Source organism: Anoplophora glabripennis, unplaced genomic scaffold (assembly GCF_000390285.2).
Source record: "Anoplophora glabripennis isolate ALB-LARVAE unplaced genomic scaffold, Agla_2.0 scaffold1006, whole genome shotgun sequence".
Classification (NCBI taxonomy): domain Eukaryota; kingdom Metazoa; phylum Arthropoda; class Insecta; order Coleoptera; family Cerambycidae; genus Anoplophora; species Anoplophora glabripennis.
The window spans coordinates 66021-93607 of NW_019417134.1; the positions used below are offsets into that span (position 1 = coordinate 66021).

General features: G+C 34.9%; 1 protein-coding gene across 1 annotated transcript in view; it reads left to right on the plus strand.

The window, feature by feature from the left end:
* The first annotated feature begins 6203 nt into the window (after positions 1–6203).
* LOC108913374 (sushi, von Willebrand factor type A, EGF and pentraxin domain-containing protein 1-like) overlaps positions 6204–27587 on the plus strand; it is a 67165-nt gene continuing 45781 nt past the window's right edge. Inside the window, exons 1-2 of the mRNA XM_018718926.1 lie at positions 6204–6570; positions 22176–22436. Coding sequence (XP_018574442.1) covers positions 6204–6570; positions 22176–22436 — 628 coding nt within the window. The remainder of the gene's footprint in view (positions 6571–22175; positions 22437–27587) is intronic.

Sequence of the window (27587 nt, forward strand, 5' to 3'; positions counted from 1 at the left end):
GATGTATGGTTTCCCTGTGAGCGATTAAGTTGTACTGTCTTGTAAATTTCTTTCCACGTGTCGCAGGGAAATGTGATATATTTATGCTTATTAGCGTGGCGGCTAAGTCCACTTCTATATGCAAACCCCTTGGAGCAAATGTCGCACGTATACATGTTTACTCTTTAAGTAGCAGCTGTATAATGAATATGTACTCGAGGATAATACCCTTAAATACCCTTTTTGTGATCCTTATTTTAAGGTGATTATCCAGTTTTTACGTGAGGATTATCCAGTTTTACGTGATGATTATCCAGTTTTTACGTTATGATTATCCAGTTTTACGTGACGATTATCCAGCCTTTACGTGATGATTATCTAGTTTTACGTGACGATTATCCAGTCTTTTACGTGATGATTATCCAGTTTTACATGCCGATTATCCAGTTTTTACGTTATGATTATCCAGTCTTTACGTGATGATTATCTAGTCCTTACGTGATGATTATCGTCTTTACGTGATGATTATCCAGTTTTACGTGACGATTATCCAGTCTTTACGTGATGATTATCCAGTTTTACGTGACGATTATCCAGTCTTTACGTGATGATTATCCAGTTTTATGTGACGATTATCCAGTTTTACGTTATGATTATCCAGTTTTACGTGACGATTATCCAGTCTTTACGTGATGTCTAATCTCCATATGCTACCGATCTGTTTTCTATAGCCTGAGACCTGTTTTCTATCAAACGGCCAACTTCAAGATTAGTAGCAACGTATGATCATCACGTAAAACTGGATAGTCGTCACGTAAAAACTGGATAATCATAACGTAAAAACTGGATAATCGTCACGTAAAACTGGATAATCATCACGTAAAGACTGGATAATCATAACGTAAAACCTGGATAATCGTCACTTAAAACTGGTTAATCATCACGTAAAGACTGGATGATCAACAAGTAAAACTGGATAACCATCACGTAAAAACCGGATAATCGTCACGTAGAACTGGATAATCATTACATAAAACTGGATAATCGTCAAGTAAAGACTGGATAATAATAACGTAAAAACTGTATAATCGTAACATAAAACTGGATAATCATCACGTAAATACTGGAAAATCATCACGTAAAGACTGGATAATCGTCACATAAAGACTGGATAATCGTCATTTAAAACTGGATAATCTGTTACGGTTTAATTTTTCACAAGCGAATAAATTAGATTTTGGAGCGCGAGGTCAGCAACCAGCCGGCCCTGCGTCCGAAACGCGGGTTGCCTACGTCGCTTCGCGAGTTCGCGCGGTGTTTAACCTCCTGCGGCGATAAAGCGCACTACAAATATTGCGACCATGAGCGTACTCTCATATTTTGATGATTTTGGATTGCGAGAATAATTCTGATTTTATTAGTTTTGAGAGGCTGGTGTCGATCTGGGAAAATTTGGGGCCATGTTGTTAGAAATGGGTAAGGTTGGCAGGAATTTGTTCTAGAATTTCGGTCCGGAAAAAGGCGTTGGGCATTGTTTTTTTTACCTCAGTGACCACGCCGTTGGGTTTGCCTGGAAAGCAGAATATAGTGCCTCTTGGAGATTTCTAAGGATTAAAACTGCTTTGCCGGTGACTGTCCAGTGGATAGTTATTTTCAATACGTTGGAATTTGGTTTTGTTGCGAGTTGATATTGAAAATATAGCGGCCTTTTTGGTTGGATCATGTTCATACGACGTCACCCGGGCGTGGGACTGTTGTACTAAGCCACTTTCTGCCGTACCTCCAACCACGTAAGTAATTTTCATTGTTTTCGTCGTAAAGCTAACCATACACGAAATCTAAGTATTGGTGTACTTTCAGGGCATTTTGTACGGGACCCCCATTGAATTTTGTACGGGACCCCCATTGAATTTTGGTACGGGACCCTCATTGCATTTCGTACGGGATCCCCATTGCATTTTGTACAGGACTTCCATTGAATTTTGTACAGAACTCCCATTGAATTTTGTACAGGACCTCCATTTCGTAGCGGACCTCACTTATATGGGACCGTCCTTGTTGGTACGGACTGGATCTTTGTACCGGACCTGACTTTTAGTGCCTCTGCCTATCGACCACCCCTTTCGAAGACCTTGGTATATAGGGCCGTAGAGACCGACTGGAAACTTGACTGGCTGTCGAGTACAGCTAAGTACCCCGAGATTTTGTCATTTATGTGTTCCGTGTTGAAAATGGAGTACTGATTACTGATAATCATAGTATTTACGGTTTTATTCACTGTTGGTTTATTATTTAATAGTATTTATTGATTCATTGCCGATATAAGTTAACGTTCACCCAGATTGGGGCTCAATTTTAGTAAATCTGAGAGATCAAGTATTATTTTTGTATTTAGACTATGTAATGTCATATGTAAGCGCAAGTGATCACTTTCTGCAGATAAAGCCTTGTCAAATGATATAATATTGTATATGTACTGATACATTGTGTTACACCTGCATATATTCTTTTAAAGAGCACAATCTGTGATTTGCAAGTAAATTCAGTTAACAGAGTAGAATTAGATGTCTCAAAGTAGTTTGAATTCAGGTAGAGCATCAACCTCATCTCCTCTTACCCACCCCACTGTCCCACTGACTAGCCAGTGTGATTCAGTCGTTCAGGGGACGAAGGGCTGCCTTGAACTTTAAATACTCTAATTCGCGTTACAGTATAGAGATAGGGTATTAGTCTCCCGCCTCTCAAAAAAAAATAATATCTACCAAACCCTATCAGCCTTCTCTAAAGTAAACAAGAATATTATTTTGTTGACACTGTAACAAATCTTCACGTAAAAACTGGATAATCGTCACGTAAAACTGGATAATCATCACGTAAAGACTGGATAATCATCACGTAAATACTGGATAATCATAACGTAAAAACTGGATAATCGTCACGTAAAACTGGATAATCATCACGTAAAGACTGGATAATCGTCACGTAAAACTGGATAATCATCACGTAAAGATTGGATAATCGTCACGTAAAACTGGATAATCATCACTTAAAGGCTGGATAATCGTCACGTAAAACTGGATAATCATAACGTAAAAACTGGATAATCATCACATAAAACTGGATGATCGTCACGCAAAAACTGGATAATCACCTTAAAAAAAGGATCACAAAAAGGGTATTTAATAGTATAATCCTCGAGTACTGTGACGTATCGGTTGGTATTTTCGTCGTTCGTCACTATGACGCCTGAGCGGCGGCGGTTTCCTCGGGCGCCAGTTTCTGTTTAAAGTGCAGAAACACCACTACGCGGGCGGCTGCAATGAAGACACGGTATGTCCAGAGGGTCGAGAGAGAGTTCCTTCACACAGGAATAAAAGTCACACAATTGGTATATATTTACATTTATTCAGTCCAATTCTACCTATTTACACTTTGACACTCTACATCTACGGCTAAACGGTGGCAAGTGGCTATGGTTATATACAGGGGGTTACTACGAAGAATGGTAAAATAACGGTGCGGTGTTAAGCAGTGACCTGACGAAAGCAATGCTTATAGAATTAGCGGCACTAGTAAAACAAACGTGAATGTGACGGCAAGCGGCGTACAGATACCAGGGGGGCGGGGTGAGGAAGCAACAAAGCTAGCAAGAGCTAAAAGCTATATATACACTACAGGCTTGGCTACTATCTCTAAAATAAACAGAAATACAATTATTAAAGAATAATAGGTTTCCTTGGCACTGGTATGCGGCTGGCAGGCTGAAACAGACTAGCGCCGACCTACGTTTCAACTCATAGAGCGGATAGGAGGGGGAAGCTAAACCCTATGACCTGAACGCGCAGCGGGGTCAAGTACACCGGATAATTGCAACAGTGCACCCAGCCACGGTGTCGGCTAGACGGATCTCTGAAAAGAAATATAATTAAGAACGACCTGCGTTTCGACTCATAGAGCGGATAGGAGGGGGGAGCGACACTCTATGACCCGAACGCGCAGCGGGGCTAAGTACACCGGATAATTGCAACAGTGCACCCAGCCACGGAGTCGTACGGACGGATATCTGGAAAGACAAAGTATGATTAGTACAAGTGAACAGTAGCCAAGTCTTTTACCTATATTCCCTAAACCTTTAACTTACTTCCTTCCCTCGACAAGTCTGCACTGTGAGAGCGGTAGAACAGAACTAATTCTGCAGTGCAATGACCTCGCCAGGTCTCTTGTCACCTCAAGAGACTTGCGCGTTGAATGTGCGCGGGACTTAACTTACTTCGGTGCTGCTCGGATTGGACGGCTTCTGATGATGATAGTTCCTGAAGTGGTTTCTGGCGGCTGCGCGGTTCTGTCAGGTTGGACTTAGCGAAATCTGACCAATTCCTATTGGTGACGTAGTTTGGGCTGGAACAGCTCGACTGGTTGCGACGGCGGCTGGTGAGGAACTGAATTTCCAAATTCAGTTTCTTTCCTAAGTTCCTTGTCTGGGAACGGGCGGCTGCGCAATTCTGTCAGGTTGGACTTAGTGAAATTCTTACCAATTTCTTACTGGTGACGTAGGTCCTACTTGGAACGGCTGACGGCTCGACTGGACTCTACGATGCCTCGTGGTAAACTGTCGCTCCTGGGCGGCTTAATTCCTAAGCCCTGGTGCTGCTTTGGTAGCGGCTGCGTAGTTCTCCTAAGACGGACTTGTAAAAATCTGACTCAGGTGGTGGTGACGTATTGCTAGCTAGACGGCAGGCTGGAGCTCGGCACGACTGGTCCAGACGCTGGCTGGTGAACGACTCCCGTACGCGGTGTCGCGGTGTGGATTTGCCGGCTATCGGCTTGGTGCTGCGCGGTGATGGACGGTGTTTGAAATGCCAAAAATAATGCCGGTGCGGTAAATTATATTTATTAATAAAATTATATATTCATTATACAGCTGCTACTCAAAGAGTAAACATATATACGTGTGACATTTGCTCCAAGGAGTTTGCATATAGAAGTGGACTTAGCTGCCACGCTAACAAGCTTAAATCTATCACATTTCCCTGCGACACATGTGGAAAGAAATTTACAAGACAGTACAACTTCTACCAATCATCTCTACCTCATCATCTTCATTTGTCTTTAGATGGCCGATCTGTGTACAGAATTATAATCGTCTACCATGAACGATTTATGTTTATGCTGGATACTGCCTTCTCCTATCATATACCAGTCAGTTGCAATCGAGATATCTTCCTGCGAATGTTGTATTAAAATTTTTGGTGGTCCCAATAGATCTTATACATCCTTTTCAAACGTAGTGGTTGTTCAGAATGGCTCTATTAACTAGCATTGATGCTTCATCCTCACATTAAAAATCAGTCTATTATGACGAAAGCATAAAATCATCTATCGTGGACGTAAGATTGGACATTTGAAACAGCACAAGGTTTTCCTGATAATACCAGCGCCTATTGTATAATCGTACACGAACACTTCCCACTTAGCGAAATCGTAAAGAATTTAGCTTAAAAAATAATATGTAATATAATAATATCATATGAATCAAATAAAACATTCAGATGCAGCAGGAGGAACTGTGAGGATCTTTTCCTTTGGATATACAACCTATTGCAGCAATGAAGAAGAAAACAGTTACTTTCGACGAATCTAAAAATAAAGTGTATCTAATGAAAACGTGGACTTTTGCATCTACTGCAGCTCGGCGTAGATACTGGGAATCTTTCGCTGTGGACAGACTTAGATTTAAAAGAAGAATTAAAACGACTTCCAAAATTCTCGAGCTGTTATTAGATAAACACCTTGAAAAAATTCGCCAATTAAAATCCGAAATAACACACTACGATAGCCAATGTGAAGTGACTAAACAGTTTCAAAAGATGAATATTCAAGACAAGTGGGATGACGTATTTACGAATCCTCATCGATTTTCTGCAACGAAGGATGGACCTACATCTACAAGAATTGTACCAATTACGTTATAATACATTTATTATATTTTAATATGCTTAATATATGTTTACTTATCCTTGTTTGTTTTATTTCCTCTCCCCCTCTACTTTTCAGGTATAAGAAAAACCAGTTATATGGCTTTACAAATTATTATGTAGCTCATTCGTTTATAGGCAGTGGTCTGTTGCTTAACAACGATGGCCGTTTTACGTTTCAATTTCATAATTTTAACTGCAGTACTACAAAATGTGTTATATGTACATGATATACACAACGTAGAAGAAATGTATGTGTGCTACCGAAATGCCAGCGAAAGTGATACGTGTCCGCATACGTTAACTCAGATGAGGCATACAGTAGTTAATGGTGGAAAGTTGAGGGTCTTCGGGGCACCAATTCCGGAAGATTCTAAATTCTACAAGTTGAGAATAACATTTCAAGATAAATCGATTGGAGATTTCGATGTCTGGAGACCATTACCTATTTTAAACTGCTCCGATTATGAAGATGTACATGTAGACGCACTCATCGTGGCGTCTGATGATATGAAAACAGATATGAATACAATTTCTGGGCCTATTTACTTTATAACGGTTGCTACAATTGCATTAGTACTGAAGAGCATCGCAAAAATCATTCAAAAGTATTATGGTATTAAGTTAATGTAGCGAAAACAGCATAAACGCTTCATCTTTGCCGCAGCTCTCCTGATTGATTGGTGTCAACAACAACACACGGTTTAGTAGCACAGCACCTTCAAGAATTACAATCCTACCACCTCCATTGTATAATACCACTGATTGTAACAACTTACGATGGGCAATATTCAAGTTGTTATCAAGAGAAAGAGTGACTAAAACACAACTTTTGTTCTGTAAATTTAATCATTAGATGTTCGATTATTATTCTTCAGTAAATCATAATCATGTGTAGCAATAAGTGCTTTTAAAGAGTGTAATGTCTGGTAGCAGGCCAATCGAAGTAATGTAAAATTCCATTCCTGAGGACGAATGTTGGGAACGCTTGAAAAGGTTTGCCGAATATGTAGAAGGCGAGAACGAAACGTAATTTTTCTACCTTGGAAGTCTGTTGGATTTGTGGAATGCATATAAAATTTTGTACTTTCTGTTAAAAAGAACTTGATGCCATTGTAGCAATTTAACTCTGTATTATAATAAGCTATAAAAATAAAATAATAAATATATATTTCTTATTTCTATTAGGTTACAATTTTTGCTGACTTGGGGATTTTAATGGAAATAAGATACTAATTACAAGTATGTTCTGCGCATGTATTAAACATATTTTATTTTTGTTCATATTTAACGTTGAGTTTCTATATCAACGGTCGATCACGTGACCTCAATCGAATGATGCAATACCTGATGGGATTGATGTAATACTGTTTGGAGTTAATTGACCTCTTTTACTCTCTTGTAGATATCAGATTACAATTTATGCCAACGTGGTAATTTTAATGGAATTAAGTTATTAAATTACAAGTATGTTCTGGGCATGTATTAAACATATTTTATTTTTGTTCATATTTAAATTTGAACCTCAATATCAACGGCAGATCACGTGACCTCAATTGAATGATGCAGTACCTGATGAGAAGATGTAATGCTGTTTGCAGTTTATTTCTTTAGTCGCGCATGGTATATATTTTGTGTTCGGTAGTTCCGTTTCACCAACACATTTGATACATTTGTATTTAACTGGAACAGACATATTGCACAAAATCATTAGAGCATTCGCCGTTATTACCTTTTGAAATAAATGAAATACATTACAGTGATAAGAATTTATCATTACCCTCTTCAAAATTCTATTCCTCTCACCTCTCGATAATCACGTTTTAAACAAAATTCCCTGTATGTACTTTTAATATAAAATAATATCCTAATTTCTTCTTGCATGCTTAAGTCCCGTATCTGGATTAAACTATTATGTATCTAATTATACTTCTTACTGAGATAACATATTAATTTTATTATTATATTTTCTGTTAATTTATAATTTTGAACTTACCGCCAGCCCCGTCTAATCAAATGCTTATACGCATGCGTTATAATTTCAATACATATGCTATTTCCATTATTCATCTTTAGTTTTAAATTTTCCGCTAATTCCACTCATATGCTGATATTGATGCAATTCCGAATAAGAATGATGTAATACTGTTTGGAGTTCATTGACCTTCCTTATAAGTATGATTTGTGTTGACTTACTGATTTTAAAGTAATTAATTACACGTTTTACACATATATTTTGTCACATATATATTATTTCTATTATTTCAGTTTTTGAATTTACCGCCAATCCCCATCATCCCGAGATCTACTATGCAGCAATTTTTTTAATATTACATATATTTTAAATCCCCCATCAATTTCAATGTGGTGCTGATCGAACCTAAATCGAATGATGCAATACCGTATTAGAATGATGTAATGCTGTTTGGAGTTCATTGACCTCTCTTATCATGATTTATGCTAACATTGCGATTTTGAAGAAACTAAGGCACTAATTACAAGTATGTTCTGCGCATGCATTAAACATATTTTTTATTTTTGTCCATATTCTAAACATCAATCTCAATGGTTGCTCATGTGATTTCAGTACATAATGTGATCTTTATATTTACCAAGTTCAGCTCGAATGTCATTTTGCACCAGGAATTTGTGAAATAGAATCTGTTATTCAAGTTTGGACAAGCATTTTGGTTACACCTCGTATAAATATATGTATTCTTTAAATGTTTAATCTAGGATAAATCTAGTAGTATTAAACACTTTTACTAAGGAACTTTAATTGTTGACGATAATATATGTATAGTATATTATCATTAAATTACTTGAAAATTAATATTCTCAACGTAACATATACAACATAACAAATATTTCGACTTTTACAAAACCATCAATTTGTAGTAAAACGGCAAATCTTATGTAAATTAATTATTTTCGTTCAAAATAATGTATATATAAAAAGCGGTACAATAACTTTATCTTTTCCTACAACTTTTTGAAAAATAATCAAAATCCTTCATAACTGCATCATTAATTAAATTAGTGATTTAACTTGTTCTATTTTGTCATTTTACTCATATGACATAGATGTAGATCTGAAGTTGAAATAAAAACTAAATATCTGGAATTATTATTATTTTTGCTCCAATTTTAGTCTAAAGCATAGCGATCTTGAGGTTTTACTTATATCATGTTTAAGAGAAAAAATCAGTAATGAAAAAATATTCTACATCTCACCCTTTACCTAACAATTTATGCAACAAATATAATAGCCACTTTTTATATTATAACTGATATTCCATCCAACGGCATTTCTTCTCCATATTTATAGTGTATTTTTATACAAAAAATTATATGTAATGGTATTTACTCCCAAACCTAATATGAAGGGATTGAATTTACCATTCAGTAACAATTCAATTCCCCCATTTTCTCTCAATCATACAACTTGTATATAAGTTACAAGAGTTGTGTTACTTAAAAAAAACATCCGGTAGATGTACAAATATGCGCATGTCTGTTGCTCGGATTTTGTATACGTGGATGATGCTTTTACGTCAGTGACACAGATATTTATTTCAAACCGTTAGCGAAATATAAGATATCTTGTGCTAATGCACATGTTTTTTCGTTCAAGAGACCTGAACGGAGTTTGAATTTTTGATATTTGTTTCATATACCCACTCAATTTCTGGCGAATGAACCCCGGCTGTTGTCGTGCTTTGTGATGACACATGTATAAAGGTAACAATACCATTTGTTTTCTCTCTCTCTCTCGTTCTAATATTAAACTAGTACCTATTGAATCTGAATTTTTAACAGCTTTAAGAAGCAGTCTTAATAAACGGTGTACACATACTGAGATTTTCTTTCTCATTCCATTCCTCTCCTCTAGGTACCTACATTCTTCAGGCCACTTCAGAAGCAGCAGCAGTAGTCTACAGGATGTTCTTAAAGAAGCGACATGACAACTCTTAGATTTTAAAAGCTTTTTATATCTGTTGGTTTGTTCTTAATACGTTCTCTCCCAGACCTAGGCTGAACTTTTCCTTTTTCAATACAATTTGATATTTAAAAGAATAAGTAGTTAGTGTCGGTCACATGGGCTTTAATACGAACTTAAGATATATATACAGATGACACGACAGTATCAAGATAATAATAACAACGGTTTCTATTAAACTGATTTCCTAAATAGCATAGAATTCTTCTAGTAATTAAATAGATAATGTTATACAGGGTGTTAATTAATGTAATGTACAATAAATTTAACAGACAGTGATTTTAAAACAATGCTTCGTTTTCGTGTTTAACTTTTGTAAAAAAATTGATGTTTCGTAAATATCTTAACCTAATTTTAGTGACACAGCTATTTATTTCAAACCGTTAGCGAAATATAAGGTGCTAATGCACATGCTTTTTTGTTTAAGAGACCTGAACGGAGCTGTGTTTGAATTTCTCATCTTAAGATTATGAAATTTCACACTAATAGCTGAAATATTTTTAGTATCAATATATCAACCACAGTATTCCTGTTGTTAAATTATACTATGGTGGTCTAGAGGTAACGGGCTTGCTTTGGAATCCAAAGGTTCGGGGTTCGAATCTCAGACAGAGCAATTTAAATAAAATTCGAAACCAACTTTCAATTTACCACCAATTGCAGCCCACCTCTCTCCTCACTCCGATCTCTATTGCGCAAGCGTTTAAATCTAGAAATTTGAATTTACCACCAACAAGGCACTAATTACAAGTATGTTCTGCGCATGTATTACACATTTTATTTTTGTTCATATTAACTCATTTCCTGAATAGCATGGAATTCTTCTAGTAATTAAATTTTTTATCCTCAGATTTTAAGCGCTACCCAACCGTAAATTTTATACTAATAGCTGAAATATTATTTAGCATCAATATATCAACCACATTATTCCTGTTGTTAAATGCTACTATGGTGGTCTAGAGGTAACGGGCTCGCTTTGGAATCCAAAAGTTCGGGGTTCGAATCTCAGACAGAGCAAGAATTTTTAATTTAAATAAAATTCGAAACCAACTTTAAATTTACCGTCAATTGCAGCCTACCTCTCTCCCTCACTCCGATCTCTATTGCGCAAACGTTTAAATCTAGAAATTTGAATTTACCGCCAATTTTATTGTCGCACTCTGATTGATCAAACAACCTACCGTTACTGGATTTTAAATTTACCGCCAATTTGCCGCGATGTGATTGGTCGAGAAACGTGGCCAATTTGCATGCTACGGTCTGATTGGTCTATGGGCGAGGCCTAAAAGTGGAGGAGAGGGGGTAAAATTCGTCAAAAATTTGCAATCTGAACCTTCATAAGAAAATACATGGGATTTTGTCACCGTATGAACATAGCCTATCTACTATCAAATTAGATTTAGTGTTAATGTTTCGTGTGGTTTACTGAATGACCGGATAACTAGGCCCTATTTCATAGATGGTACATTAAATGGGCCTAATAGTACAATTAAACAAGCCTTTAAATCGAAATTTCGTCAACTTGGCTGAATTTTTGATATGAGTTAGTTTAAGGTATATTGTAACAATAAGTGAGAGTAATTTTTTGTTCAACCCCCGGCCAAGGGTGAAAAAAGATAAAAAAGGGGGTTTTCAAGATAACTCAAAAAGGGTAAGAGCTAGAAAAAAAAGTTTTTAATGAAAGTTATAAAGCATACAATTCTACATAAAAATGGCCGCTTGATTTTTTCTCGTACTATTAAAATTAACAGAGTTAGGGAGGCTAGAATTTAAGGGAAGATTTCAGAAATTTTAAAAAATCATAACATACAGAAAAATGAATGAATTTTGTATTTTTTTTCAATCTGCTCTAAAAAAATGTAACTTTTCTTTCCAGAGAAGTAGACATATTTTTTAATTTTTAATAAGAAAGTTATAACAAAATCAAATTTTTAATCGTTAATTTTAATGATTTAACAAAACTAAAACAATGTTTTTTCTATACTTTTCGATTGATTATTTAAAATAATGAAAAGTTGCCTTCGAATTTTTTTATTACGTTGGTTTCTTAGACAGCTACAAATTTATTTACCTTTTTATCTTCTGAATTTTATTTAGCTCCTACGACACTGCAAAGACAAAGACAAAAAAATCACGTTCGCTTTGTCGCACCATGGTACCGAAGTCGTGGACATAATATGCCTATGACAAAGATAGATTATTTCGTTCGCTATTGTCAATGCGCGTGCGTTAGTAAACGTGTGTTTCTTTGAATTATTCTAAGTTCTAAGCTCAATATCCATTGTTAATTTCAAAAAGGTAAATATTAATGAGGACTAATATTTTTGTTGACTAAATTTTGTAAAAGCTCGATATTTTTGCGCATTCTTGTCTATGTATGTAAAACGTGGAAATTTATTTATTAATACTTGTAGACTTGTAGTTTGAATTGTATTAATAATAACATAGTGATAACAATAACATAAATATATATCATATAATTTTTTGTCCAAAACATTAAGAAAACAAGAAATTTTCTTACAAGGAAACTATCCCAACCCGAACACTCCGATTTTCAAGATTTTTATATATGTTGTAGAACATAAAAGATTAACAAACACGTATTTTTTTATCGGCGGAATACCATTTTTATGGGGTGAAATACACCCTCAAAGTTCGACCCCAAAACAGTTTTTTCTAAATATCTGGGGTTCTAATTAATATTTTGAAATGAAACAAAATGGAAATTACTTATTATAAAAAACAAATATTTCGGAAGTGATTCCGTGTTTGGGAGTTATTGCTATCCTTATTTTTTATTTCAGAAAAACTATATTTTTTTTATAAAAAAATCATATTTACTCAAAGAGAGTTAAATATGATTTATGTAAACAAATTGACAATTAAATTGACTTGTTTCGGCGTTTTCGTTAAAATTTCTGTTTAGGGGATGAACAACCCCTTAATGAGAAAAATGCCTATACAATTAGAATTAACATTGTAAAATAAAAAAAATGCTTTTTCTCTAACCATACAAATATTTTTTTCTTTTAAGCCTAAAACGGATTTAAACGGATGCAAACCACCCCTCGTGTTCGCCCCCAAAAATAATATTTCCGTGATAACTCGGGTTCTAATCAATATTTTGGAATGGAACAAAATGGAAATTACTTCTTATAAAAAAAACGTTGTTTCACAAGTGATTCCGTGTTTGGGGGTTGCAACCCTTATTTTTTATTTCGTAAAAAATGTTTTTTTTTGCAAACTTTTTAATAAAAAATTTATGTTTGCTCAAAAAAATTAAAAAATATCATTTATGTTAACAAATTGACAAAATTAAGTTGACATGTTTTTTATCGGCGGAAAAACATATTTACGGGATGAAATACAGCCTTAAAGTATGCCCACAAAACAGTTCTTTCTAAATATCTGGGGTTCTAATTAATATTTTGAAATGAAACAAAATGGAAATTACTTATTATAAAAAACAAATATTTCGGAAGTGATTCCGTGTTTGGGGGTTGTTGCTATCCTTATTTTTTATTTCAGAAAAACTATATTTTTTNAATAAATATTTTTCTTAAATTTTAATAATCAGTATAAACAGTAAGTTTTGTATCTAAAAGTACAGAATAAAACGTCAAAGGTTGCAAACTTCTTTTAAAATGAACAAAGCTAATTTTATCGATTAATAGTTGGTTTCATTTTTTACTTGAATCAATTATTATTAATTTATTTAACTATGATAATATATTTCCCATTTTTCTCATGTATAATGTAGGTACTCACATTCCTAATTTTAGAGAATATCGGATAGTACACTTTTTAGTAGTATTCTTTTTTTATGTATTATACTATTTTCATTTCAAAATATTGATTAGAAACACAGATATTTAGAAAAAACTGTCTTGGGGGCATACTTTGAAGCTGTATTTCACCCCGTAAATATGTTTTTCCGCCGATAAAAAACAGGTCAACTTAGTTTTGTCAATTTGTTTACATAAATGATATTTTTAATTTTTTTGAGCAAATAAGTATAAATTTTTTATTAAAAAGTTTGCAAAAAAAACATTTTTTCCGAAATCAAAAATAAGGGTTGCAACCCCCAAACACGGAATCACTTGTGAAACTAATGTTTTTTTTTCTATAAGAAGTAATTTCCATTTTGTTTCATTCCAAAATATTGATTAGAACCCGAAATATTTAGAAATCAACTTTTTTTGGAGAGTGAACGTCAGGGGTATAGTTTGCATCCGTTTAAATTCGTTTTAGGCTGAAAGAAAAAATTATTCGTATGGTTAGAGAAAGAGATTTTTTTTTATTTTACAATGTTAATTCTAATCGTACAGGCATTTTTCTCATTAAGGGGTTGTTCAATCCCTAAACAGAAATTTTAACGAAAACACCGAAACAGGTCAATTTAATTGTCAATTTGTTTACATAAATCATATTTAAATCTCTTAGAGTAAATATGATTTTTTTATAAAAAAATATAGTTTTTCTGAAATAAAAAATAAGGATAGCAACAACCCCCAAACACGGAATCACTTCCGAAATATTTGTTTTTTATAATAAGTAATTTCCATTTTGTTTCATTTCAAAATATTAATTAGAACCTCAGATATTTAGAAAAAACTGTTTTGGGGGCATACTTTAAGGCTGTATTTCATCCCGTAAATATGTTTTTCCGCCGATAAAAAACAGGTCAACTTAATTTTGTCAATTTGTTAACATAAATGATATTTTTTTAATTTTTTTGAGCAAATATAAATTTTTTATTAAAAAGTTTGCAAAAAAAAACATTTTTTACGAAATAAAAAATAAGGGTTGCAATCCCCAAACACGGAATCACTTTTGTGAAACAACGTTTTTTTTATAAGAAGTAATTTCCATTTTGTTCCATTCCAAAATATTGATTAGAACCCGAGTTATCACGGAAATATTATTTTTGGGGGCGAACACGAGGGGTGGTTTGCATCCGTTTAAATCCGTTTTAGGCTTAAAAGAAAAAATTATTCGTATGGTTAGAGAAAAAGCATTTTTTTTTTTTTTACAATGTTAATTCTAATCGTACAGGCATTTTTCTCATTAAGGGGTTGTTCACCCCTTAAACAAGAAATTTTAACGAAAAACCCGAAACAGGTCAATTTAATTTTGTCAATTTGTTTACATAAATCATATTTTTAACTCTCTTTGAGTAAATATGAATTTTTTATAAAAAAAAATATAGTTTTTCTGAAATAAAAAATAAGGATAGCAACAACCCCCAAACACGGAATCACTTCCGAAATATTTGTTTTTTATAATAAGTAATTTCCATTTTGTTTCATTTCAAAATATTAATTAGAACCCCAGATATTTAGAAAAAACTGTTTTGGGGGCGAACTTTGAGGGTGTATTTCACCCCATAAAAATGGTTTAACACCGATAAAAAAATACGTGTCTCTTAATCTTTTATGTTCTACAACATATATAAAAATCTTGAAAATCGGAGTGTTCGGGTTGGGATAGTTTCCTTGTAAGAAAATTTCTTGTTTTCTTAATGTTTTGGACAAAAAATTATATGATATATATTTATGTTATTGTTATCACTATGTTATTATTAATACAATTCAAACTACAAGTCTACAAGTATTAATAAATAAATTTCCACGTTTTACATAGACAAGAATGCGTAAAAATATCGAGCTTTTACAAAATTTAATCAACAAAAATATTAGTCCTCATTAATATTTACCTTTTTGAAATTAACAATGGATATTGAGCTTAGAATAATTCAAAGAAACACACGTTTACTAACGCACGCGCATTGACAATAGCGAACGAAATAATCTATCTTTGTCATAGGCATATTATGTCCACGACTTCGGTACCATGGTGCGACAAAGCGAACGTGATTTTTTTGTCTTTGTCTTTGCAGTGTCGTAGGAGCTAAATAAAATTCAGAAGATAAAAAGGTAAATAAATTTGTAGCTGTCTAAGAAACCAACGTAAAAAAAAAATCGAAGGCAACTTTTCATTATTTTCAATAATCAATCGAATAGTATAGAAAAAACATTGTTTTAGTTTTGTTAAATCATTCAAATTAACGATTAAAAATTTGATTTTGTTATAACTTTCTTATTAAAAATTAAAAAATATGTCTATTTCTCTGGAAAGAAAAGTTACATTTTTTTAGAGCAGATTGAAAAAAAAATTTCAAAATTCAATCATTTTTCTGTTTGTTATGATTTTTTTTAAATTTCTGAAATCTTCCCTTAACTTCTAGCCTCCCTAACTCTGTTAATTTTAATAGTACGAGAAAAAATCAAGAGGCCATTTTTATGTAGAATTGTATGCTTTATAACTTTTATAAAAAACCTTTTTTTCTAGCTCTTACCCTTTTTGAGTTATCTTGAAAAACCCCTTTGTTTTATCTTTTTTCACCCTTGGCCGGGGGTTGAACAAAAAATTACTCTCACTTATTGTTATAATATACCTTAATCTAACTCATATCAAATATTCAGCCAAGTTGACGAAATTTCGATTTAAAGGCTTGTTTAATTGGACTATAAGTACTTGGACCTTCTACGAGATTATGTAGAGGAATTTCTCCAAACATTGCCAGTTATGCATTATGTGGAATGTTGGTATCAGCATGATGGTGCTCCAGCACATAGTACCTTGCAAGTGAAACAATTTTTAAATAACAAATTCGGTGAACAGTGGATTGGAAAAGACGGACCCATTAATTGCCAGCCAGAACTCCGGGCATAAATCCTATGAATTATTTCTTTTGGGGTGTCCTAAAGGATTATGTTTATCGAACCACCATAAACACTGTAGATGAGCTTCGCAAGAGAATTACTCAAGGAATTACGTCCATAACTCCCCAACAAATTCGAGCGGCTACCCAGTGCATTTCTGAAAGAGTGAAGCTTTGTATTAATAATGAAGGATATCATTTTGAACATATTTTACACTGAGTTTTTTAAATTTGTTTTTATTTTGAGTTTAATTTGCTTTGTATAATAAAAGGTTTGTTTTATTTACTTCATATTTTATTTATTGTTTGATGCAGAACAACATCGTAAGAGTAATAATATTTTACATTTCATGTTTTACATTAAGGAAAATGACAATTCGGACATCAGCCTACTATTTCAGAAAAATTAAAAAAAAATTCAAATTGCTGCAGGCAGACAGGATATTTTTGTAAAGTGCGATACATCGTTGAATGTGTATTTTTTTTCTTTATCCATCCATGAGGAGAACCAATATGGCGTCCATAAGAGAAAAAAGTTGACTATCGCAATGGAAGAGAGAAAAATTCTGAACTCACCATTAAAATCGTCATGTTGGATAATGCCTAGATACAAAATTTTGTGAAGCTATCTTAAAAACAAATGAGTTATAAAAAAAATAGAAAATCGATATTTTCACTTTTTTCGAGATATCACAGAAACTATCGAAGATATCTTGGAGCTGTTTTCACCAAAACACTCGCCTCATAATTGTGCAACTTTTTTGTAATTTGAGCTACCCTGTATACTAACGGTTTCCGATATCCCTGTAGTCTCCCTTTAAATAGTTCTAACCCTGTATACAGGGTTAGATTAAATGCACATTCAAGCTGAAAAAAAATATATTTTCAAATCATTATTTAACCCCCTTTTCAGGCTGTTACTGACCGGCTGACGTCAGCCGGTTATTCACAGTTTGCGCACGGCTACGATATAAACAAGGTGCCCTAGATGCAACGTTGCCATGTTTATATATTTTCGCTCATATAAAGACAATAAATAAACGGTTTACTCACGTCAACTAATAATTTAAAATGCCATAAATTATTTTTTATAATTATGCAATCAACATATTAAATTGTTATTGTTGCCTAGCAAGAACCTCGAGGAGGTCTGAGCATGCCTTGCCAAAAAATCATTTTTTATGAACATCATAATGTTAATTTTTTAATTTGCTCTAAGCCTTCGGGTTTACAGCAAATGTTCAAATATATTACCGTTACCGTCTATGCACAAGTGTACACGTTGGATAGATGAGCGGTGGGTGCGATGGAATAAACCAGGGTTGTTACGTATTTCTTCAGCGGCATCTTTGATACGACTTACTTAGTCGCAAAGCCTGAAAGTGGTCAGTTTAATTGTTATCAACAAGTTAAATGTTTAAATGGCTGTAAAAAGTTTATTTTTATAACTAGTACACGGAACCCTATCTGGCTCCTAGACTAATACGAACTGTAGTAGGACCGTATTCTATGCAAGTAGAGAAAAAAGTTGTCGCTCTTTTATCAAAGGAAAATCGTGTCATCAAATTGAATGTAATGAATAGGGATGATTGTTTTGGGATGTACAGGGTGATTCACTATATTTTGACCCCCCTTTAACTTTCTTTTTTAAGAGTTATAAAAAAATGTGAAATATAAAAGTTGCACGATTTTTTATGAATTTTTCTAAGATGATAGTAGAACAACAAATGAAGTCCAAACAAAATGGCCGCGGATGTTAACTTTGTTAAGTTAAATGGAACACCCTGTATATTTTTACATATTTGGAAAGAACGTTCCCTGTCGCGCATAGCCATATAGGGTTTGTTGAGTTCATTTCTAACAATAAGCAAGATACTTTTAAAAAACGAAAAGAAAGTTTTTTATTAAGAAAATAATACATCTTGTAATTGTTAGACCTCTTTCAGGCATTTCTGCCGTTTTTCCAATCACGTAAGTATTTACAGATTTTCAATATCAATAATACAGTCCAAAATGCGTATAGGTAATGTAACGAAATCTCACTAATTAGGCCGTGAGAAGTCTCATGGACATTATATGGTAGGTCGTGACAGTGACAGGTAGTAATGTCTTCACAACATTGTTATTGATTGACAGTATGCATTATCATTTAATTAAAATATGTTACACAGAAGTAGAAAATTATTTAGAATTAAAATAGAATATGGAAAAGAACTTTGCTCTATTTTAATTCCTATAATATTTCAATTTTCTACTTCTTTGTAACTCATTTTAATTAAATAATAATAAAAACTGTCAAACAATAACAATGTTGTCATGACATTACCTGTCACTGACACGGCCTACCATATACCATTGTCCATGGGTAATTAGGCCCCTCACGGCCTAATTATTGAGATTTAGTTAAAATACCTATACGCATTTTGGACCGATATGTCAGAATATATTACAACTAAATCTGTAAATCCTTACGTAATTGGAAAAAGGCAAAAATGCCTGAAAAAGGTTTAACAATTACAAGATATCTTATTATCTTAATAAAAAACCCTCTTTTCGTTTTTTAATAATATCTCGCTTATTGTTAGCGATGGACCCAACAAACCCTACTTGACTATGCTCGTCAGGGAACGTTCTATCCAAATATGTAAAAATATACAGAGTGTTCCATTTAACTTAACAAAGTTAACATCCGCGGCCATTGTGTTTGGGCTTCAATTGTTTTTCTACTATCATTTTCGAAAAATTCACAACAACTCGTGCAACTTTTATATTTCACATTTTTTATAACTCTTAAAACAAAAAAGTTAAAGGGTGGGTCAAAATATAGTGAATCACCCTGTACGGTTATTACAATTTATCATTTTTATTATTAACGTTTTCACGTTTTATAATTTATTATGTCTTTCCGAAGTCAGTTGAACACGTATAAAAAAATAGAGCAATAAAATTTAATGAGATTCATAGGCGTCCCTAAAAAAGTTTTCTGCTAAAGGTAAAAAATTACAATAATTTGTATATAATGTGTAAAAAATTTCTATTATATGTTTATTTGGTCAACAACATATTTTAATTATTTATGTCCACAAACAATTTTATTATATTGACGGTAAATTTCGTTTTGTTCCGTTTCAAAAGGTCTTCAAAATGCCATGTTGTAATAATATTAGTAAACAAAATATCACACCAAATTCTGCGTTGCTGCCAGACGACTTGTTGACAACTGAAATTTATGACGCAGCCGACCAGAGCAACTGTGGGTGAATGCTGTTTGCCCGCAAGTGCATTCTTCAACTGGGCGTATACATTTCTACCACCTGCACGTTTAGTTCGACCAGACTGGTATATGGGTATGGTTAAATAAATATGGGAACAAGTTTTTCATATATTTCAGTTTCAATGCCTAGTTACTGCGTAGCGACCCTGGTACATACTCTCAAGTTGTTGGTTCTTCAACTGAAATCGGAAAAACTATAAATAATACGCAGTTTTAGTATTTCAATTTATTATTCAATATGCAGTTGCGTATAATCAAAGTTTACATAATAAATGTAAACTTTAGTGCAAATGTAAACTTTGGTGTAACCTAGGTAGATACTGTCTTCGATCCGGATCCATTCTAGATTTTTTTATGCAATTTACAGCCGCCGCTGTCGCCGCTATTACCCCGAATGGATACTCCGCAGGTTAGCCGGTCGCTAACTCCCACGTCGGTCGATAACTATTGTTGTGGACTTGGTGGTAAACGAAATTTTCCGGCACACGATCCCTCGTTGGCGAATTCTTTTTAAAATACCTACGAATTCTTTATAAAACGGCAGGTAACCTATACGTAAGGCACCGCCGTTGGGGTTGGCCTTTTATTTGCGAGACTGGCCGTCTCGTCGGGCCGGTGGAGTGCGATAACACTAGGTTATCTCTTCCACTACGTCCTGGAGTTCAAAAAGTATGTAACTTTTGTTTTAGGAGAGTAGTTTTCTCTCCTGAGGCCTACAGAAGCACGTTAGCACCAAGCTAACTCTTCTGTTCGGCACCGAGTTCAAAGGTATTTAACTTTTGTTTAGGAGAGTAGTTATCTCTCCGGGGACTTACAAAAGCACGTTAGCACTAAGCTTACTCCTTTGTTCGTCGCCGAGTTCGAAGCTTTAGCGAATTCTTAATTTGAGAAATTTGTTGCGGGGGTCCACAACAAAAACCTCTGGTGCTGCTGGTTAGGTAGCCCGATCACGTCGCGGTTGCTTTCCTGTGGCGGACGGTCTACTACCGATGCGCTTTTCCAAATCGCGGTTGTCGCGTTCACGTTCAAAGTCGTTCTCCTGGTCACGTAATTAAGTCGCTGGTGAAGTCGTCGTCTTGACTTCTCGTCGTCCGTTCGGTTCGCTCGCGGTCGAAACACTGATCCTGGAAGCTGCGCGTCGCTTCAATTTATAGGAGTCGTGACGTAGAAAAGGGGCGGGGTTTCTGAACAAAACCCAACGGCGTTGGACCCCGATTCCACGACAGTACTTATTGTTTTTGAGAAAGTATTATGTTCTTTACCTGTTTAAAATGCCAGCATGAGTAAAACAGCATTCATCCGTCCAGAGCACTTAGTTAATAAAATTAAACTAACGGTTTCGTGTGCCGGTGTCTTTCCAATCCACATCCCCTCTCCATCTTTATGGTGTGATGTTCACTCTTTTGCGGAAAAAATGCGGGAGATATGGAGGGTGGTAGATTTGAATAAACGCTTTAAATTGTTAATGGTTTTGTAACCGTCTGTAACCGTATTTAGTGTGCCGACTTTTTTTATTTGATAAAATACGGTGTGCCTACAAACCACTGCTTTATTTATTTTCTTTTAACGAAAGTTGACTTCGGGAAGTTAAAACATTTTGCACTAAGTTAATACAATTGTTAAAATTATTTATAATAAAATGCAGCATGCTCCTTTATTTACTTGCATACGTTTAACTCGAAACCACAGATTATGATGTGAACTTGGCAACGCTGTTCGCTTCAGCTGACGACTGATTCGTGACATTACGTTACAAAATTTTCCGAGCATCCGGGCATCTGGCAGGGCCGTCCTCTTAGTGGGAGTTATGAGTTGATTTCCTTCATTTTTAAAAGTCGAGTAAAAAAATTTTTTTTCCGTTTTTCTGTCTTTATTAAGCCTTCCGAAACCGTGGTTAAAATTAATGACATTATGACTGAATCACCCTGTATTTATCGGTAGATAGATGAACTTCTATGAATTTTCTAGGTTTATTCAGAATATTATATATAATCTTTTTAGAAGGTTTAGAGAATATTCTCGGAATATATGGTGCTGTCTGAGCACCGATGCTTCTTTAAAATACAATTTTATGAAACAGCAAAATTTTAATGAGTTAAAAAAATCTCAGAAAGATTTAAAATATTATCATTAGGTAGATCAGATAGTAATATTATTAATAGACCTATAAAATAATCAGTTGTTAATTAACATAAAACAGTTAAATGATTATTAATTTTTTAGGTACATGGGACTCTCAGCCACCACAGTGTATGAAGAAAGAACAAAGCTTAAGTAAATCAAATTCTACAGATTGTTCGATAAAGCAACTTCCCACAGCTCCAAACAACGGATACATTGATATACAGTCTCTATATGCTGTGGGAAATGGAACAACACATTTTGTCGAATATAAATGTAGACCTGGATACAAACTTTATGGTGACAATATTACAACCTGCATTATTGATGGTTATTGGACACAACCTAATACAACTTGTCGCGGTAAGTCAAAAATAATTAAATTCAAAATAAATTACCTAGTTTCGAATTTTTGGGTAAGAAGAGTAAAAGCGATGCTCCTATAAAGTTCCTGAGCTGACACCTCTAGTCAAAACAACAACAAAAATGACAAACATGTTTTCTTAAAATGTTTTCTAAGGGTTCTACGATCTTTTAATCACAGGGTGTGAAAGCGAAGCTTCCTGGGCTGACACCTCTAGTCAAAATAACAAAAAAATATGACAAACTTTCTTCGATGTTCCTCCATGAACGCTGAATTTGAGGCGTGTCTTCTCGCAGATTCCCTGCCCTGCTTCTTAGGAACCTCCCTATGCCGGTGGCGTGCATAGCAAAGTCCCTACGCGAACGCGAATCTTCACCACCTCAACAGTTCCCGGGAACTGGCCGCACGTAAGCCCGTTTTACGGCGTACCAGCGGAGCACGAAGCGATTTATTCACGGTTGACCGATGGTCGTCTTTTTCTCGCTTGGGCACAGTCGCTTCCTCGGGGGCGGCTTACTGTCGCGCCCCGTCGTTAGAACGCTGGCTCTGTCTTGTTGCTTCTGTGGCTTAGGGTAGGCGCCGGTACCAAACCCAGTGTAAGGCCTACTAGTGGGTTGCTCCTGTTCAGGCTTCTGTGGGGTTAAACGACCGTAAATCCTTGCAGGCGCTCGGCAACGGTCGAGTAACTCCACCGGTAATTTGTCCCACGTTGAGGCACGCGATTGCCACGGTGGTTTGAGTTTAAAGTCCTCAATAAAAATTGCAGACTGTGAATAAAAATTGCGAATCTCGTTGATAGACTTTTCATTTGCGAATCCCTGGATTGAGTCAATTGCTGGCCGGTGTTCAGACAACTGACTCTTGCAGTACCCTGTATACGCGGTAAGCGAAAGAATTTAAAATCAAAAGGTCGCGACCTGGGTGCGAGCAATTTGGAAAAATAAGCTATGTGCAGAAAGTTATGGTGCGCATGCAGCGATTAACATGCGAGAACCTCACTCGGTCAAGTCTCGTAGAAAAAAGCTTACTTCACCCTTTTTCGGGAAGTATTTATATGCTTTATTGACGTCGTACCGATCAATTCTGCTCGGGAACCAATCACAGCGCAGCAGAATTATAACGGTTTTCTGGAATGAGTGGGAAGCGCTCCGTCGGCCGGGAAAGTGCCGTCGCCCAACTCAAAATAGGCGGACGTGCACTGAACGGTGTCGTCACGAAGCTCCGCTACCCAACTAAAATTAGGCGGACGTGCACTGAAGGTGACGTCACAGCCTCGAAAATTCGCGTCCGCGACAAAACATGTTTTCCAAAAATATTTCGTAAAGTATCATTCGGTCGTTGCTTTCCATCATTTTACGTTTCACCCTCTCTACAGAGTAGGTAGATCGAGGCATCCAGGCCCCTTAAAGATCCCTGAGAAGTAGGGAGACTGAAGCGTCGATATCGTTCGATCATCCTTTTCCATCCTTTTCCTTCAAAATTTAACTAACTTTAAAACTCTTGATATGGCCCCAAAACGGGATCCGATACGTCAAGACTTAAACAATCTCAGACGCGGTTCAACCTCATATACAGGGTATAACTTTGGGTGGGAGTCATATTTATATAGAGACTTCCTTTGATCTATAGAAACACGTATCAATAGTTTATTTTTTCAAATTCCGGTTCTAACATAGTAATTATGTGCAATTAAAAATTAAAAACAAAAAATGGTGGAGGTATCGCTCGATGTGCACTGTGACATAAAATCACAAATATTTCCTAAACTGTTAATTTTACCGAGTTGAACCAAGTGGGTTGTTGGCAAATTCTTCAGGGAACTTATTTGATGCAGGCAAATTACGATCATCATGTATGCAAACATTCAGGGTTATTAACCATTGGGCACAAACCGTCCCTGGCATTCTGGGCATAATGAAGTTTCACTTACAACATAAAAAACAAGCTATACGCATGTGTTATCGATCACCAAATTTGCATTATGCTGAAGTTAATAGTTTAGAGACTGTAAAAAAATAACTTTTTAATTTTCACTTTTGAGGCCCCGTAACTTGTTAACGAAGACCCGTATGAAAAAAATGTATATGAGGAACTGATATTATTTTGACCTCATCTATTTGTACTGGACTTTTTTCTATCAAGGACCGGGACACCCTGTATACATAGTAAACAAAAATTTGCTCACCTCGTTATTAATAATAACAATAATAATAATACATTCACAATCGAATGTTTACGTATAAATATGAGTTGGCATATACAGGGTGTCCACCGAAAGGTATGTTTTAAATGCATTTTACATTTGAACTATTTCAAAAAATAGCAGCTATTTTTTATTGCAACGGTTGGCATGACTCACATTCTTGGAAACAATGATGACGTCATCACCATTTCCGGCCCAGGTATTGTTGTTATTACAGTAACAAGTATATGATTTATTACTTTTTTCTTTGATTTTTTTCGGGGCTTTTGAACAGTTATGTAAACAAACTTCAAAGGCAAATATGAGTTATCCTTTTTTCCCGGAAACTGATATGGATGCATTCTTGGAAAGTACGTGACCAAAACGTTCTTTATATTACCGTTATATAAACAAATACTAAAACAAAGTTGAGCTACCGGGTGAGCAAGAAAAATTATTACAATTTAAAAATTGTCGCTTTAAAGAGAGGGTACCGTTCGCCATTTATGCTGATTTTGAATGTATTTTGGAACAGTGTGATGATAATAATGATCTAAATTTAAATACTCAACACGTACAAAAACATACCGCGTTTAGTGTCGTCTATTATATGAAATGTTCTTATTATGATAGCCTGTCGCGTTTTAAATTGTATCGAGGTAGTGATTGCCAGGAGTGGTTCGTCCGGGAACAAATTGCCGGCGAGGTAAATGACATCCTATCTCACCCGAAGCTGATGGAGCCTTTGAGTTCCGCGCAAAAATTCAAACATGATAACGCGAAATTTTGTCACATTTGTGAAAAACCGTTTACCACTTTCGATATCAAAATTATGGATCATTCACATCAAAATTCAGTCTACCGGGGACCTTGTCATAATTCTTGCGACTTAAATTATACAGTCACGTGATACTGGTTGTTCTCCATTACTTGTCTTCTTACGGCAGTCACCTAGTCATTTCAGAGCAATACTTTTACCAATAAATGAGGAAAAATACATTTCCTTTACAAAAGACGTAAAGGACACCAGAATTAAATTGAGATTTATAGATTCTTTCCGTTTTATGGCTGATAAAATCGAAAAATTGTCCTCTTACCTCGACGACAGCCAAAAAAAAAATCACTAACTTCCATTGTGTTTCGGAGGAAACTTTCCGTCTTTTAACCAGGAAAAGCGTTTTTCCTTATGATTATTTAAATTCGTGGGAAAAATTAAATGACGTAACATTACCGACTAAAGACGACATCTACAGTAAACTAACTGACGAAGCTATTTTAGACAGCGCTTACGAGCACGCGACTAATGTCTGAAGTGCATTCAATATTCAAAATTTGGGGACTTGTATCTGAAAATTGACGTTCCACTTTTGTCTGATATTTTCGGTAATTTTCGTGAAAATTGTTTAAAAACTTACGGTCAGGACCCTTTACATTACTACACCACACCTCGCAGGCTAAAAATGACTAAATATATATTAGAATTACACACTGACATTGACAAAGTTTTAGTTATCTGAAGGGGATCTAAGGTGGCGTAGCCTAAGTGTCCACTCAAATGTTAACAAGTACATGGGCAAGACATACAACCCGAACGAACCCGACAAATACATCATGTACTGATGTAAATAACTTATATGGCGTGGCGATGTCTCTTTCCCTTCCAACCGGGGGATTCGAGTGGGTACCCGTCGAGCAATTCTACAACCTAAAGACTTGCCCCTGCGCCCGGAACAAATGGCTCCCCCAGGAGGCAAGCAATCAAAATTATCGACACTTTTTTCGAAAACCGGTTACGTCATCCATTACAGACAACTGAAACGGTGTATGGAGCGGGGATTAAAGAATATTAAAGAACACAAAATTCTGAATTTTAACCAATCTGCTGAGCTATAAAAATATATAAATTTCAATGTGGATTTACGGAAACAGACGAGTAATCAGTTTGAGAAAAATTTGTTTAAATTAATGAATAATGCCGTTTTTGGTAAAACCATGGAAAATGTGCGTAAACATAAGGACTTTAAGCTGGTCACAATGAGAAGGTCAACATGGGGCAAAATATTTGATCGCAAAATTAAATTTTCACAGTTTGGCAATATACGACAAGACGAGAGAAAAAAGCATTTCTTAATGTTCAATTAAATAATCCAGACAGAAAGCAATAATTGTGACACTCAATTTTTTTAATATTATAAAGTAAAAATTTAGATGTTCTTCCTAATCTTTGGAATCTTGATGAAATTAATCAATATTTTTTATCTGATTTCACTCCTACAAATAATTGCACAAACACTTGTGACTGGGATAAAAATAGAAAATTTGATTTTCATTTTTATCCAAAATGATTTTCATATTATATTATTTAGTTTAAAGTCCTATGCTTATGGTATTGATAATATTAATGCCAAAATACTTCAATTATGCTTCCCTTTGTTGGATAACCATTTTGTGTCATGTTCTGAATTGTTGCCTGGAAAGAGGTTATTTTCCTGATTTTTGGAAAACCTCAGTCGTTAAACCCCTTCCCAAAATAAAAAAATCCTGTATCCTATAGCGATCTTCATCATATAAGCCTTATTTCGGCGTTATCTAAAATATTTGAAAAAATTATTTACAATCAACTTCTTTCTTATGTAACTATGAATAATATTGTAACTACACAACAATCTGGTTTTAGAAAATGTTTTAGTACTGCCGCAGTGTTAGCTAAGATTCAGACAATATACTGGGGAACTTAGATGTACGAAATTCAACTGTTCTTGTTCTGTTAGATTTTTCCAAGGCTTTTGACACTGTTGATCATACCTTCCTCTGTGAGAAGTTACGTTATCATGAGATTGATATTACATTCTTAAATTTCTTTAAATCATATCTTTACAATCGACATCAAATAGTTACAATCAATGATAAATTTTCCCAGATTGGTTCTGTCACTTCTGGAGTACCGCAAGGCTCTGTTTTAGGTCCT